The 14,883-nt window shown below is 35.3% G+C and overlaps 1 protein-coding gene across 1 annotated transcript in view; it reads right to left on the bottom strand.

Annotated features, from left to right (window-relative positions):
• Carnmt1 (carnosine N-methyltransferase 1) overlaps positions 1-14,883 on the bottom strand; it is a gene marked incomplete at its 5' end in the record, with an annotated part of 38,524 nt that overhangs the window by 7,408 nt on the left and 16,233 nt on the right. Inside the window, 3 exons of the mRNA XM_048806783.1 lie at positions 4,174-4,287; positions 7,398-7,576; positions 8,494-8,634. Of these exons, the coding sequence (XP_048662740.1) occupies positions 4,174-4,287; positions 7,398-7,576; positions 8,494-8,634 (434 nt within the window). The remainder of the gene's footprint in view (positions 1-4,173; positions 4,288-7,397; positions 7,577-8,493; positions 8,635-14,883) is intronic.

The following is a 14,883-nucleotide window of genomic DNA, read 5'->3' on the forward strand; positions in this document are numbered from 1 at the left end:
CCCCCCCCCCCCAAAAAAAAAACCCTGTAAAAAACAGTATTTTGAAGAATATTAAAGAGTACCTAAAATTCTCCTTAATAAAAGCATTTATAATTTGGGTTTTGTGTGAACATGTGGTGCTGGGGATGGAATCCATGGCCTCATGCATGTGAGACAAATGTTCTACCACTGAGCTGCATTCCCTGCCAAGGACTGTTTTTGGTTTCCTTTGAGACAAGTCTCACCAAGTTTCCCAGGCTGCCCTCAAACTCACAGCTTTTCTGCTTTGGCCTCCAGAGTAGCTAGAAATACAGGTGCCCACCATACTCAGTTTGCATTTTAAAAGTTAATAATCCTTCCAACCCTGATTTGATGCAATTTGGGCAATATTTTCCTAATTGTACCTCCAGTGTAGTTTGTCAGTGTTGGAGGGTAGTTGGCAGTAACAGTTCTCCTCACATATGAATGTAATGATATTCTAATCTACATAAGCAGACAGTAAAGTCATTCCCAAGGGATTAATACACTCTCAATTTACACAGAAAATCAAGGCCCCAGATCCATATGGCTGGAGTCAAAACCATGAGAATGTTATAAATTCACCAACAGAAACACAACTTTATCATGTCTCTTGGAAGTCACTCTCCCCATGACACCTGAACTTTGTTCCCTCTTTCAAATGTGGAATAATATATTCATTCACAAACATAGCATTCACTAAGTAGCCACTATTCCTCAGGCTCTGTCCCAAGAGACAAGGAAGCATTAGATCCCTGTTCTCATCACATTTAGAGATGAAGGGGAAGGAAAGAGAAGGAAGCAGAGCCATAAGACAGAAGAAAGATCACAAAAGGTATACATAATCCTCAAGAGATTTAAGTTATTGGGCTGGGACTGCAGCTCCAGGAGTAAATCACTTGCCTAGCATGCATGAGGCCCTGGGTTCAATCCCCAGTACAAGAAAAGAGAAGAGGAATATATGTTATCAGGAAAGCTAGAATTTTACTAGGGAGTCCAAAAGACACAGATTCACATGTTGGAAAGATCACTCTGGGTGAAACTATGGAGAAATGAAAGAAGTATGGAGGGCTGCAGACAACTTGAAGACAGGGATACTAAGGAAACTGCAATGATAACTGAGGCAAGTAATGATGAAATTAGAGCAATATTTTTTTTAACTGGAAGCATTTTTTTTTCCCCCCTCTCAGGGACACTTTCCAATGTTCAAAGATACTTCGGGTTGTCATAACTGGGAGGTGGTACTGGAATCAAGTAAGTAGAGACCAGGGATACTATTAACCATTTTATGATGTACAGGACAGACCCCAATTGAAGAATAATCCAGCCCCACATGTCAGTAGTGACACAGTTGAGAAACTGAGATAAAAGGGTTTACTGGATGCAGATGGTGAGACAAAAGAGGAGTGTTATGGGCTGAATGTTTGTCCCTACTACCCTACCGGTTCAAATACGGAAGCCCCAATCCCTAGTGTGGCTGCATTTGGAGGTAGGGACTCTAAGGAAGTAATTAAGGTTATATGAAGTCATAAGAGTGATATGATCGAACAGCATTAGTGTCCCTTTTAAGAAGGGACATCAGAGAGCTCTCTTAGGCACTCTTGCCCTCTCCATGCCCATGCCAAATATATAAGCACACAGTCATTGGCAACACAAAGGGAGAATCCTCACCAGATATTAACCTGGCTGGCACTTTATTTTTGGAATTCCACTCTTCAGAATTATGAAAGAATACACTTCTATTGTTTGAATTGCCCAATCTGTGGTATCATAATTATGAGAGTCCTAAATTAATAAAAGAGGTACTCCCTAGTTTGTTGGAGGAATTCAAGTGAATGACAGAATAGGAAAGGTATGAACATCATTTTCTTGAAACATGGATTTTGAAGTATCTATGATACATCCAAGTAGGACAATACTGGCTTGGAGTACAGAAATATTTGGATCAGGGACTGAATGAATAGGGAAAGTCAAGAAAATGGGTCAGAGGGACAGAAAGTAGGGATAGGAAGGGCAGCAGAATACAACGGACACTAGTATTGCTGAATGTATATACGTGGCTGTATAACCAATGTGATCCTGCAATCTGTACACGTGGAAAAATGAGAATTCATACCCCATTTGAATCAAATGTATGATATGTCAAGATCATTGTATTGTCATGAGCAACTAATAAAAAAAAAAAAGAATGAGTACATGGGGCTAGAAATATAGCTCAGTTGGTAGAGTGCTTGCTTTGCATGTACAAGGCCATGGGGTTCAATCCCCAGCACCACCAAAAAAAAAAAAAACAAGAATGAGTACATGACATAAATAGTGAAAAACCCTAATTAAACACCTGGAACACACCAATATCTATGGAAAAACTCATTGTGAAATTATTGTTTTTTATATTCTTTAACTTGTACATGCAAAGAATTTTGTGTATAAAGTATTAGCTTTTTAAAAAACTATTTGTAAGGATTGTGTTTTTCCATTATTTCAGTTCTTAAAATTGTTTTGAAATTCTATGGTTAGGAGTCTGAAAGCTCTAACTTCCTGTTAACCATTGTCCATAACAAACATTGCAGCCCATCTACTCTTAGGCAACAGTATGCTTTCCAGGGGCCAATTTTATTGGTTCCAGAAGATTATAAATATTATTACATAACAATAATATCAATAAACAACAAAACAAGTTTTAAAAAACAAAGTTGTTTCCATGAAAGTTAAGTGCTTTAGAAATATATAAAATCTTACCATAACCATAACTCAGAATTGGGATCAAAAATTCTGATCACATAAATAACAGGGTCATGTTAATCTTCAGCTACAAACTGACAATAAATGTCTGACTATAAACCTATCTCTACCATATATAAGCTATAGGACCTTTCTGCTAATCACCTAACCCAGTTTGAAGATTCAGTTTCTTCAAGTACTAAAGAATGATGACTGCAGTGCATAGCTGCTTTCATCTGTTCTTACAGAATTCTAAAGAAGTCTGACGTACTACTACTATTCAGGCGTACTACTACTTCTAGTCTGAGTCCTAATGGCAAAATCTCTAGAAGAATAAAACCATTAAAAAGGAAGCAGAGAATAAAACTAGCCTAATCCTGAAGACCATGGAGTCAAAATCATGTACTTTGTGTTTGTCTTGTGTCTGTGTGCGTGTGTGTTGCTGGGGATTGAACCCAGAGCCTTGTGCATGCAAGGCAAGCACTCTACCAATTGAGCTATATCCCCAGCCCACATCTTTTCTTTTAAAGTATACCTCCTCATCTTGAAAGCCTTTATAATCTAGCCTTGATGTCTTTCTGAACATAGATTACATATCTCGCTTAAAAAAAAATGTATACAAGGACATGCATACTTTCCTTGGTGTTAGCATTGTACTTCCTTTATTTTAAGGAAAAGCTGACAGTTTCCCTTAGTTTCTGGAAGGGAGGGATCATGTCACAGTCATCCATTGATTTCTATCATCAAGCAGGAGTTCAAGTTTTTTTTTGCATAAATGAAGTTATATTTCTATTCTTTTTCCTATCTATCTATCCATTGTGATACTGGGGACTGAACACAAGGGGGAGTCTATCACTCAGCCACATCCCCAGTCTTTTTTATTTTTTACTTTGAGACAGTACTAAGTTGCTGAGTCTGGTCTGGAACTTGTTATCCTCTTGCCTCAGCCTCCCAAGTATATGGGATTATAGGTGTGCACATCATGCCCCACCTCTATTCCTTGTTAAAATCAAGGTAATCAGAAAATTTATTACATGTATTCTTTTCCTGATATATAGGTGAACTAAGGAGGACAACTTCATGACAGAAGTAAAATATTTCTCCCAAATGCTTAAGAAAAAAAATAAAGACCACTCTCCTATCAGAACTATCTCCATGGCATGGGAGTTAGGGAAGACAAGGGAATGAATGCCTAACCATCAAATTAAAAATCAGTATAGTCCATGCAATTATGACCATAGCAAGACTAACCTAAATATGAACATACAATGTTTGGGCTTCCACTGCTTTTGGAAGCATCACCACTAGAATGTGTCTAAAGAGAACTGCAGAGGTTTTTAAATGTGTACAACATAATTCCAACTTTCACAAACATTTAGTAAAGTCACCAAATGTAAAATAATTATAAATACTCAGAGTTATGTGTAAAATTTTAATAAATACTGAAGCACTTACCAAGATTTATCCAAATTCCACCTGGCTTGAGTATTTTCCATATGGTATCAATATAATCAATCACATTGTGAGCTGTGTCTATGAAGAAACAGGTGGCAATACAGTCCCAGGTATCTAGTCAAGAAAAATTAAATCACTGCATCTGTTATCTTGCTTTTTTCCTTCAAACTGATCAGCTAAAATATTTAACTGTAGTGCTACAAAAGCTAAACTTTTTTTTTTTTTTTCTTTGCAGTACTGAGGATGGAACCCAGAACCTTGTGTATGTTAGACAGGAGCTTTACCAATGAGCTACATCCCCAGCCCTTTTTGATTATATTTTGAGATAGGGTCTCACTAAATTGCTGAGGCTGGTCTTGAACTTGTGATCCTGTTGCCTCAGCCTCCTGAGAAACTGGGATTATAAGGGTGCACTCCCACCTAGTCAGAAGCTGAATTCTTTTGATCACCATTATAATCAAGATAACCAAATAGTCATTTATGGGGGATACTCTATAGTTAGTTCATAAGTGTTTATCAATAATCTGAAAAAGTGATCAATTTGGAATTCATTCATAATAACATATATCACTAGAATCATTATCAAATGATATCTGTAATTTTTATCATCTATTTACTCTCCCCCTCCTTCTTCTGAGGGCCTTGCACATGTTAGGCAAATACTATACCACTGAACTACATCCCAGCCTCCAGCTTTCATTTACAATATATTAAGACAATATAATAGTCATTTGAATTTTAGAATCTAATATGAACCTATGCTAATCACCAGTTCTAGTAGGCTTTACAGAGACTACAGGCAAATTATTGCCATTTGAAAAAATGAATGACATCAAATAATCTAACCACTCCCAAATCACCAAGGAAATGAGGGGCCAAGGGCAAGTGGACACCCAGCAAAGAATACTATTTACCTCTTGAAGGCTGTGGCCTAGCACAATGATAGGGACCAGAATGACGTGGTCGTATTTGTACCAATGCTGGTGTAATGAATGTACCCAATCCCAGCAAGGATCACATGCACTGTTATCTTAAACCCTGGTCCAGAAAAAGGAACTCTTAGGAACTTATCATTCTTTCCTCCACTCCTATTTCTCCATTTGGGATGGCAATGTCTATTCTTTGTACCAAAGGCACATCCTATGCATCTTTCTCTTTTTAATAGAGAAATAAGTGCACCTCTTATCCCTAGGCCTATTCCATATATATTGGAAGCACAAAACTCGGTGCACACATTCACAGCTAAAGAGGAATTCTGCTTCAGGTAAAACCCTCAAGTCTCACCCATGTCTGATTTAGATAATCTTTAGTATTAATGGTGGAACATGTGAAGACTTTGGGGACTGTTGGGATGGAATGAATGTGTGTCCCAAACAAGAAGGACATGAATTCTGAGAAGCCAGGAGAAAGAATTCAATTATATTGTGTCCCTCCAAAATTTATATTTAAACGTTCAACATGATGGTATTTAGAGATGGGGACTTTGGGGGATAATTAGATTTGGATTCAGTCAAGAAAACAGGGTCCCGAAGACCAGATGGGTGCCCTTATAAGAAGGGATATCAGCTCACTTGTGCACACACTGTTGTCCCCCACCACCCCCTCTCCCTGACAATGTAAGGACTACTCCCTCTGCAACACAGGGAGAAAAAAACTATCTACAGGCTAGGAAGAAAGTCCTCACCAAAGAATCAAATAAGCCAGCACCTTTAACTTGGACTTCTTGGTTTCCATAACTGTGTGATAATAAATTTCTGTGTTTAACCACCCAGAAAAAGAAAGTGACTTATTTGCTTAAATGAGGTTTTCCATTATTTGAGCCCCTTTTCTGAGATCTTGCTGCTAACCTCTTTTACAATAGTTCACATCTTCCAGTTCTCCCTTCCTAATGTCAGAGCACACAGGCCCAATCTCAGAGTTTGGGGAAAAATAAACAAAAATTTCTACATTGCTAAAAATATGTATAACAGTGGATGTGTAACCGATATGATTCTGCAATCTGTATACGGGGTAAAAATGGGAGTTCGTAACCCACTTGAATCAAAGTGTGAAATATGATATATCAAGAACTATGTAATGTTTTGAACAACCAACAATAAAAAATTAAAAAAAAAGAACTATGTAATGTTTTGAACAACCAATAATAAAAATTAAAAAATAAATAAATAAAAAATAAAAATGAATGAATAGATTAAAAATTTCTATGTTGTCCTTTGCTCTAAAAGCCTTCCCACCAATGGCTTCCTGTCTCTCTCACAGTACAACTCAAAGTCCTTGCTATGGCTTACAAGTCTACCTCACTAACCCTCTGCCCTCAAACCCCACACTGTGCTCAGTACTTAGTGACTCTCTCTACCCCCAACCCTCTTCGTCTCCTACTCCCTCTGCAACATTTTCCTCCAAATCTGCATGCATTGCTTATTCACTCATTTGAGGTCACCTCTGAACATTTTTAGTTTCTACTCTTAGGCCTTCCCATTTTTCTTCCTCACAATATTTATTTGTTCTTATTTATCTCTCCCTTCTAGTGTATGAATCTCCTGTGGACAGGAACTTTGTTTTGCTTACTGTTCTCTTCTGAATGCCTATAACATACCTGAGGTAAGTGCTCAACAAATATTTGTTGAAAGAAGAATCTCACTGATTGCTTGGCATTTTGCTTTTCTTATTCCTTTTAGTCTTAATCCCTCTCTTCTCTTTCCCCATTACTATCTCCCTTTCTCTAATGCCTAATTCAAATGTTTTCAACCTGATTATAAAGGTCTTCCATATTCTGGAACAACCTACTTTTCCAGCCATATGTCTCACTAAATCTCTTTTCCTGCCAATCTAGCTATGCCATTGTCCCCGATGACCTCATTCACTCTTACCTTTATACCTCTGCCTGCCTGAAGTGCTATTTCTCCCTATTATTCAAATTGCGGCCTCTCTACAAAGAGCCTACATAAGCTTCTCACACTAGCTTACTTTCATTTTCACTACATTCAATACACATTTGAACTGTTTACATGTGGTCTTATATTAACAGACTCAATAAATTCTGAATTTCTTGGTTACAGATGTTTCTTTATATTTAGTATCATTGCCTTGTGCATGACCTGGAAAATAGTCCAAATTGTCACTGAAGTATACTTTGTATTCTACCATCAAATGAATGACCAAAACATTGGCTCATTAAGTTTCAATAAAGCATAAGACCTTTAAAATATTTGCTTTGAACTTACTGCATTCTGAATAAATCTCCTGAAAATCTCCTGCTGTCATAGAAAAGTTAGAACCAGGAGGAAGACTGTGGGGGTCAACATCTGGGAAAAAGATGGGTCGTATCTGATCAGCTGATCTCCGGTTATTGCTAAACTGATGGATCCAGGGATAAAGTTTATATTTATTAATTTCAGAACATCTGTAAAATATAAACATAAAATTTAGTGTTAACATTTTACCAAAAATAAATCTACTTTAAATTATGATGTTTGAATGTAAATTTGCATTTATAGTTCATTTGTGCCAACCCTACCCCCCAACTCATATAGGATAATGTACATATACATATAGATGAGCAACCAATCATGGATTAAAAGAAAAAAAATTAAATTCAGAGATATAAATATGCTACTCAAACTTATAAAAATATATTTTTAAACTTCAAAACCAAGTAAAATCAGTCCAACTAATTTTTAAGAAACAGTACTGGCTTCAACTAAAATAGTCTGCTATTAATTTTTATTATTTTAGACAACCCTCTTCAAAATTTTCCCTTTATCACCAACCCCCTAAAACTCATACTGCCATCAGAGACAATATTATTTAAATAAGGCAGCTATTTGTTTTCTTCTAACACATACCTTCTGACTTTAGAAATAACAACTCTTTTCTACTACCTTCTAACAGAGGCCAGAGAAGTTCTCAGGGATTTTTCCAACTCAGTCATGTAAGTGTGCCTGGCCATTTTATAACACAAGGAAAACATAATCACAATTGCTTCACTAAATTCTTATTCCACTAAAGGAAACAAAGGGTTGAAGAAGTTTAAGAAATGATGAGAAAATACTCCTTCCTTTGTTGTAGGACTTCAAAGATTCTGTACAGAAATCATTTCAGTTTCATGGAAGACCCACTTTTTAAAAGTAACTTACTCATCTTGTGTCAACATTCTGTTAATTAGGCAATAAAGTGGTAATCTGTATAAGCATTTTGAATTTAACACAAACACTGATGAACTACATTATAAACACAATGTACTTTTCTTAAAAAAAAAAAAAAGGTAAGTCAATCTGATTCTGAGAAATTACTATTTCCAGCAAAAAATAAATTAAATACCTGTTCAGAACAAAGTTGGAAGAAAAGAGCATAAAAAAACTCCATTCATTTCCTTGACAAGCATAACCTAGCATAGCTATTTCCCAGGCCAGTCTTCCTAGTCCAGCACCAGGTACCAGAATATTTACTTTAGAAGGATCCCTGAAATGAAATAAGGCAATTATGTCCAACCCCTCAAAGGAAAAAAATTAAAAAGAAAGACAAAATCCATATTAACAACTAAAAACTTACTCCATTGTTCAATAAGAATAAGCTTGTTTCTTAAAATTGAGAAAGAATAAAAAAGAATAATCTGATTTCTTAAAATTGAGAGATACTTGTGAATTAAAAAAAAAAAAAAAAAGCTTAAGGACTTATCAGAGGTGTTCAGATATCAGACAAGAGTTTATTCCCTAAAATTTATCTTTCAGAAAAAAAGGAGTCACTTTATAACTGAAGATCTATGAAGGTACTCATATTTCTAAAAGCTGCTACCTGAAAATTAACTTATTCCTATGATGAATTTAAACAAAATTATTCCATCAAGAGATAATAAAACAAAACATAACTTCATGCTGAATTCTATATGTAACACAATGAATTGTAAATCAAACAGATTAAATATGGGTCAGGTATACCTCTAACACCATATAGATTTCAGATGGAAAAAGAATGGAGTAGTACTTTCATGGGGAAAATGGGAAACTGCCTTGTAATTGAGCATATATGGCAGCAAATATATATAACACCAAAACACAGGTTCACAACTGAACTTATCTCTATTTGCTAGCACCACACTGCTATCATACATTTTCTTTGTTGTAAGTTCTAATCCTCCACTTTGAAACTGCCAAAAGCCTTAGCAAAACTAGGTCTTTTCTCAGGAATTCTGGCAAATCAACATAATCCTGAGAAAAGCAAAATGTATTTCTATAGGAAACTAAAGAAAAATATATACAATCAGCTGGCATCATGTCAAAAAGGAATCTCAAAAGAAAAAACATTCAGAATAATTTTTTTTTTTTAAAAAGGAATTTCACAATTGTATACATAAATTTGGGTCACAAATCAAATTCAATTTCCAAACCTACTCCTATTTACAATTCCATCATTAAACCACATAGACTTAAAGTCTGGCATGCTCAATCAGAAGAACAACATTTTATTAGTAGTCCATATGAGAATTTTTGCATATCCTACTTTAAAATGAATAAGCAGGGGCTGGGAGTTGTAGCTCAGTGGTAAAGCCTTACTTGCCTAGAATGTGTGTGTGAGGCACTGGTTTGAGCCTCAGCAGCACATAAAAATAAAGTTATTATGTCCATCTAAAGTTAGAAATAAATAAATTAAATTTAAAAAAATTTAAATGAATATACAGCTCTTTGGGACTTTTGCAGATATAGTATCCTGGTAATTTGCCTAAGGTGATTCAGTCCTACATAACTAAACATGAACACGTGTCTGTATGAACACCTTAACAAAGTCTGCTTGATTCACTTAATTATATACAAAAATGATAAAAGGAAGTTTGTTAAAAATGGGTAACAAATAGACCTATTAAAATAGTAAGGTATGTTTAGTAGTTATCTAGGCGAACAAACACCAAGTAGTTAACAGTATTCACTAAGATAAAATAAAATGGAACACTTTCTTCTTGTTCTAGATTATACACTGTGTGCTTGTGTATTTATCTATACTTTAATTTTAATGAAGAGGACGGACCTATCCTTTCACTTTGTTCAGGTTTACCTATATCAGTCACTTAATGAGAATATGCATATTTTTAATACTATACTTGAAAACTCCTAGTTCTAAGATTCAGTGCTCTTCCTTGTATAAGAATCTGCACAAAAACAGTCTACCTGGGCCTGAATCTCACTTTCTTCTCTCTACCAGACAGACCAACAACCCGGCTCTCCAGAATTACCCCCTTTTTTCAGTTTCCACTGCTCAATCAAATTTTGTATTTCTACCTGAATGCAGTTCTCAAGAGTTAAAAAAAAAAAAAAAAAAAAAAAAAAATCAAGGTAATACAGCAGGGCAACAGGAAATTATAGGATTTGGAAATAAATTCAGTCTTTATTTTTAAAAAATCACTAGTAATGAATTTCTGCGTAGCTGATGAGTAAGTAAAAATACTACCACACCAAAATTAGAAATTAACTTTAAGGAAAAGTTGTATTTTGATAATTTATGGAAACTTTATGACTACTATTTTCAAATTTTCCCTAAACAGAACCAAAGAACTCTCTACCTCTACCTTGTGGGAGAAAATATATTCATATGACTCTGCTAAAAGACTATCCTCAAGCCACTGAACAAAAAACATATCAAGGTTCTACCTTAAGAATTAGCAGAGATTATTAAAGAGCTACATATTTTATGACAAAAGGACTTCAGTGGGCACATATGAGAAGAAACATTAAAACAAACCATCTATAGAAGGGAAAAAAAAAAGATCAAAAACTAGCAAAGAATGGGTGAAGATGAAGAGAATTTCCCCCTAAACCTGTTCATAGCTAGAATTCTTCCAGTGGTTCTTTACATAATGGACATTAACACCATACTGGAAAGTTCCTCCAATTACAATATATATGAAACTAAATACTTGAATGGTTATAAATCATTAAGGCATCTAGGGTTTTTCCATAAAGGTATTTCTGTGGAGCATAAGAGATAAACAAATTTAATTATAGACTTTAATGATGAGATGATTTTAAACCAACCTGAAACAACTTTAAAAAACCAGGAAGAGTGCCTGGTGTGGTAGTGCACACCTGTAATCCCAGCAACTCAGGAGGTCAAAGCAGGAGGATCTCAAATATGAGGGCAGCCTCAACAATCTAGCAAGACCCTGTCTCAAAATATAAAATTAAAAGGACTGGGGATGTAGCTTAATGGTAAAACACCCTAGATTCGATTCCCTGTATCAAAAATAACAATACAGAGAATAGGAATATTATAGTATATAGCTCAGTAATTAAATGTAGCCTGTGTGAGATTATTAGCAAAAAGAAACACGTCCACCAACTTAATAAGATACAACTATGGTAAAGCAGTATATTTACTACAGATGTGAATCCTCAAATATATAGGGTGTAAGTGGAGTAAGTTTCAGGAATTATTCAAGACCAGAATGGATAAGAAAAGGAACATGTAAGAGCACACAGACAACCATGTCTAAAGAAGCCATGGACTATTTGCTATATTTTGGCTCCAACTATTTTGTTAACAATTTTTTGTTGTTGTTGTTGGGGGCAGCAGGGGTTCTGGGGACTGAACCCTTGGGTGCTTTATTAAAGTAGCTTCACCCCCAGCCTTTTAAATTTTCTTCTTCTGAGATGGCACCTTGCTAAATTGTATAGGCTGGCCATGAACTTGCTATCTTCCTGACTCAGCCTTCCAAATAGCTGCAAATTACAAGTATGAGCTACCAGGCCCCACTAAATATTGTTCTTTATAGAGATTTACTTTATTATATACACAATGTTCTTTGCTTTTAGGTAAATTAGAAAAGTCCCCAACACTATATCATATTCTTTTATCAACATGGTGACACTTGGCTGACCCCTAGTGGTAGGAATACATATAAGTTTGAAGTACCAAAAATGGTTCTACCAATCACAGCTACCAATACAGTAAAAGGCACTAATTACATGTGCTATTAAAATGGATAAACTAATATGTTATAAATTTAAAATAAATTGATTTTGCCAGGCACAGTGGCACATGCTTGTGATCCCAATGATTCAGGGGGCTGAAGCAGATGGACAGCAAGCTCAAGGCCAGCCTCAGCAACTTAGCCAAACCTTGTTGCAAAAAAAAAAAAAAATTAGAAAGGGCTTGGGGTATAGCTCAGTGGTAAAGCACCCTGGGTTCAATCCCTAGTGCCTTAAAACAATTAAAAATTAAAAAAAAATTTCAAAGACTTGATAGAGAAAAGAAATGAAAAATGTATCAGCAATCTTTTTGATGACAGGGTGAATAATGCTTTGGATATACTGGGTTATTAAAGCATATTATGAATATTTTTATTTTAACCTTTTCATGTGGCTACTAGAAAATGATAACTACATATCTGCCTTGCATTTGTGGATTGCACTGTTTCTACTGAAAATTGTACTGATCAGATATATCATAAAAACATTACACTGAGCAGGGTCTGGTCATGTAGGTCAGTGATAGAGAATATGGCTGATCAAGACCCTGGGCTCAATCCCAGACAACAGAACAACAATAAAAACAATACAAACACACTGTATAAAAACCAATTGTAAAATGGTACTATAAAATATTAGATAAAACTTGAAAACATACAGAAACAGGTTTTTGTAGGCTTTTGTTTTGAGATAGGATCTCACTATGTTACTCAACCCTCAAGAACTCTTGGACTCAAGTGATCTTCCACCTTGGTCTCCCAAATACCTGGGCCTACTGGCATAAAACACTGTACCTGAAACCTACAAGGTGTTTTTTTTTCTTTTCCTTTTGGCAGTGTTGGGGAACACAGGACCTCAGGGATGTTTGGCAAGAGCTCTACCACTGAGCTACATTCCCAATCCAGGCCCTAAGATGTGTTCTTTAGGAGTATATAAACATTAAGTTAGCATAGTAACTGAAGGTTCAAATAACAAAGCAAATAGATGTTAGTAGTTATCTCAAAAGACAGGGAATGCTCTGAATGGTGTGCAGGGCAGTTTCAACTTTACCTGTAATGTTTCTTTGAAAAAATAAAAATAAATTTGAAGTAAATATGGTAACATGTCAAGGTTTAATAGACATTATTATGCATCATTAAAAATGGGTTAAAATTAGTAGTATCTATTGCTTTCAAAAATACTGTCCCAACTGACCTTTTCTTCCACTCCCAATTCCCAAAGAACTTATTTGAGCCAGACAAGTTTTTGCTGATCTCAGAAAATACTTACTCATCTTACTCTTTAGCACGCCTATAAATCACAAAAACTCATTTAAAATTATTAGCTTAATCAGCATAAATGATAACCTCCATCAGCTATGGTTCCCAAATATCCGGGACAAACCTTGAAATCACTTTATGCTGTCAGCACTTCAGTCACACACCAGTTAGTAATCTCCAGAGACCATACTGCCTGTAAAGTCTAAAATATATACTAACTGGCATGTCAAGAAAAAGCTTGAAAGATAGAATGCATCTTGAATCTCTTTCCCTAGCAGTACACAAATCTTTCTAAATTCACTGATGGTACTAAAATTTATCAAAATCCTAATTAAAGACATTTAGATTATTTCTAATATTTTGCTATTATGTTAAAACTAATAACTTTGGCATGAATAATTACACATACAGAAGCATATCTGTAGAACAGCTTCCCTGAAAGTGAAATGCTAGAATCAAAAGATAAGCATTTGCATTTCAAGACGTATTGCCAAAGTGTCCTCCACAAAGATTTCCACTTATTTTTTCCACCAGCAAAATTTCCCCACGTTGGGGCTGGGGTTGTGGCTCAGCAGTAGAGCTCTCGCCTAGCATGTGCAAGGCCCTGGGTTCGATCCTCAGTACTACATAAAAATAAATAAACAAATGTATTTTTAAAAATTTCCCCACATCTTTACTAATAGTTTTCTAACTTTTAAATTTTTGCAATGTGGTAAGTAAAATACTATCTTAATGTAGTTTTTACATTTGCATTTTCTTGTAAGATTGAGCATCTTATATTTCTTTTCTATGAACTGTCTATTTACATCACCTTTTTTATACTGGGTGATTAATCTTGAATGGTTTCTACTGGGTTATTATTCTCAATTTATGAACACTTGAAATTTTTATTTGAAATAATTTTATTTAAAAAAGCATAGCTATCTTCATGTAAATGCTTTCAGGAGGAGGGAGAAATCTATTTTCAGCCTTTAAACTACTAATATATTATTTGACAATCTACACTTCTTCTACTTTCTCTTTTAAAATGGGTTCCTTTAGCTAACAGACTTCTTTCTTGAATTATAATTTATTTATTTTAATCTAAGTGGAAAGAAATGCTTCTTATAAGCTAGAACAGTTTTTCCTAATGCTCAACTATGTAAGAGGGGAAAAAAATTCAACTACTCAACAGTACATATTTGTATTTCTTGAAGTACAGGGAAATGCCAAGACATAACAGATTTCCCCCCCAAACAAAATATCACTCCAAGTTCTTCTAAAATAGAGCCAATAAAATTAAGATATTAAAAAATACCATCTAGCCAGGCATGGTGGCACATGCCTGGAATTCCAGCAGGAGGCTAAGGCAGGAGGATCACAAGTTCAAAGCCAGCCTCAAAAAAGCAGTAAGACCCTGTCTCTAAATAAAATACAAAATAGGGCTGGGGACATGGCTCAGTGGTCAAGTGCCCCCGAGTTCAATCCCAGGTACAAAAAAAAAAAAAAAAAAA

Source organism: Marmota marmota, unplaced genomic scaffold, assembly GCF_001458135.2.
Source record: "Marmota marmota marmota unplaced genomic scaffold, marMar, whole genome shotgun sequence".
Lineage (NCBI taxonomy): Eukaryota > Metazoa > Chordata > Mammalia > Rodentia > Sciuridae > Marmota > Marmota marmota.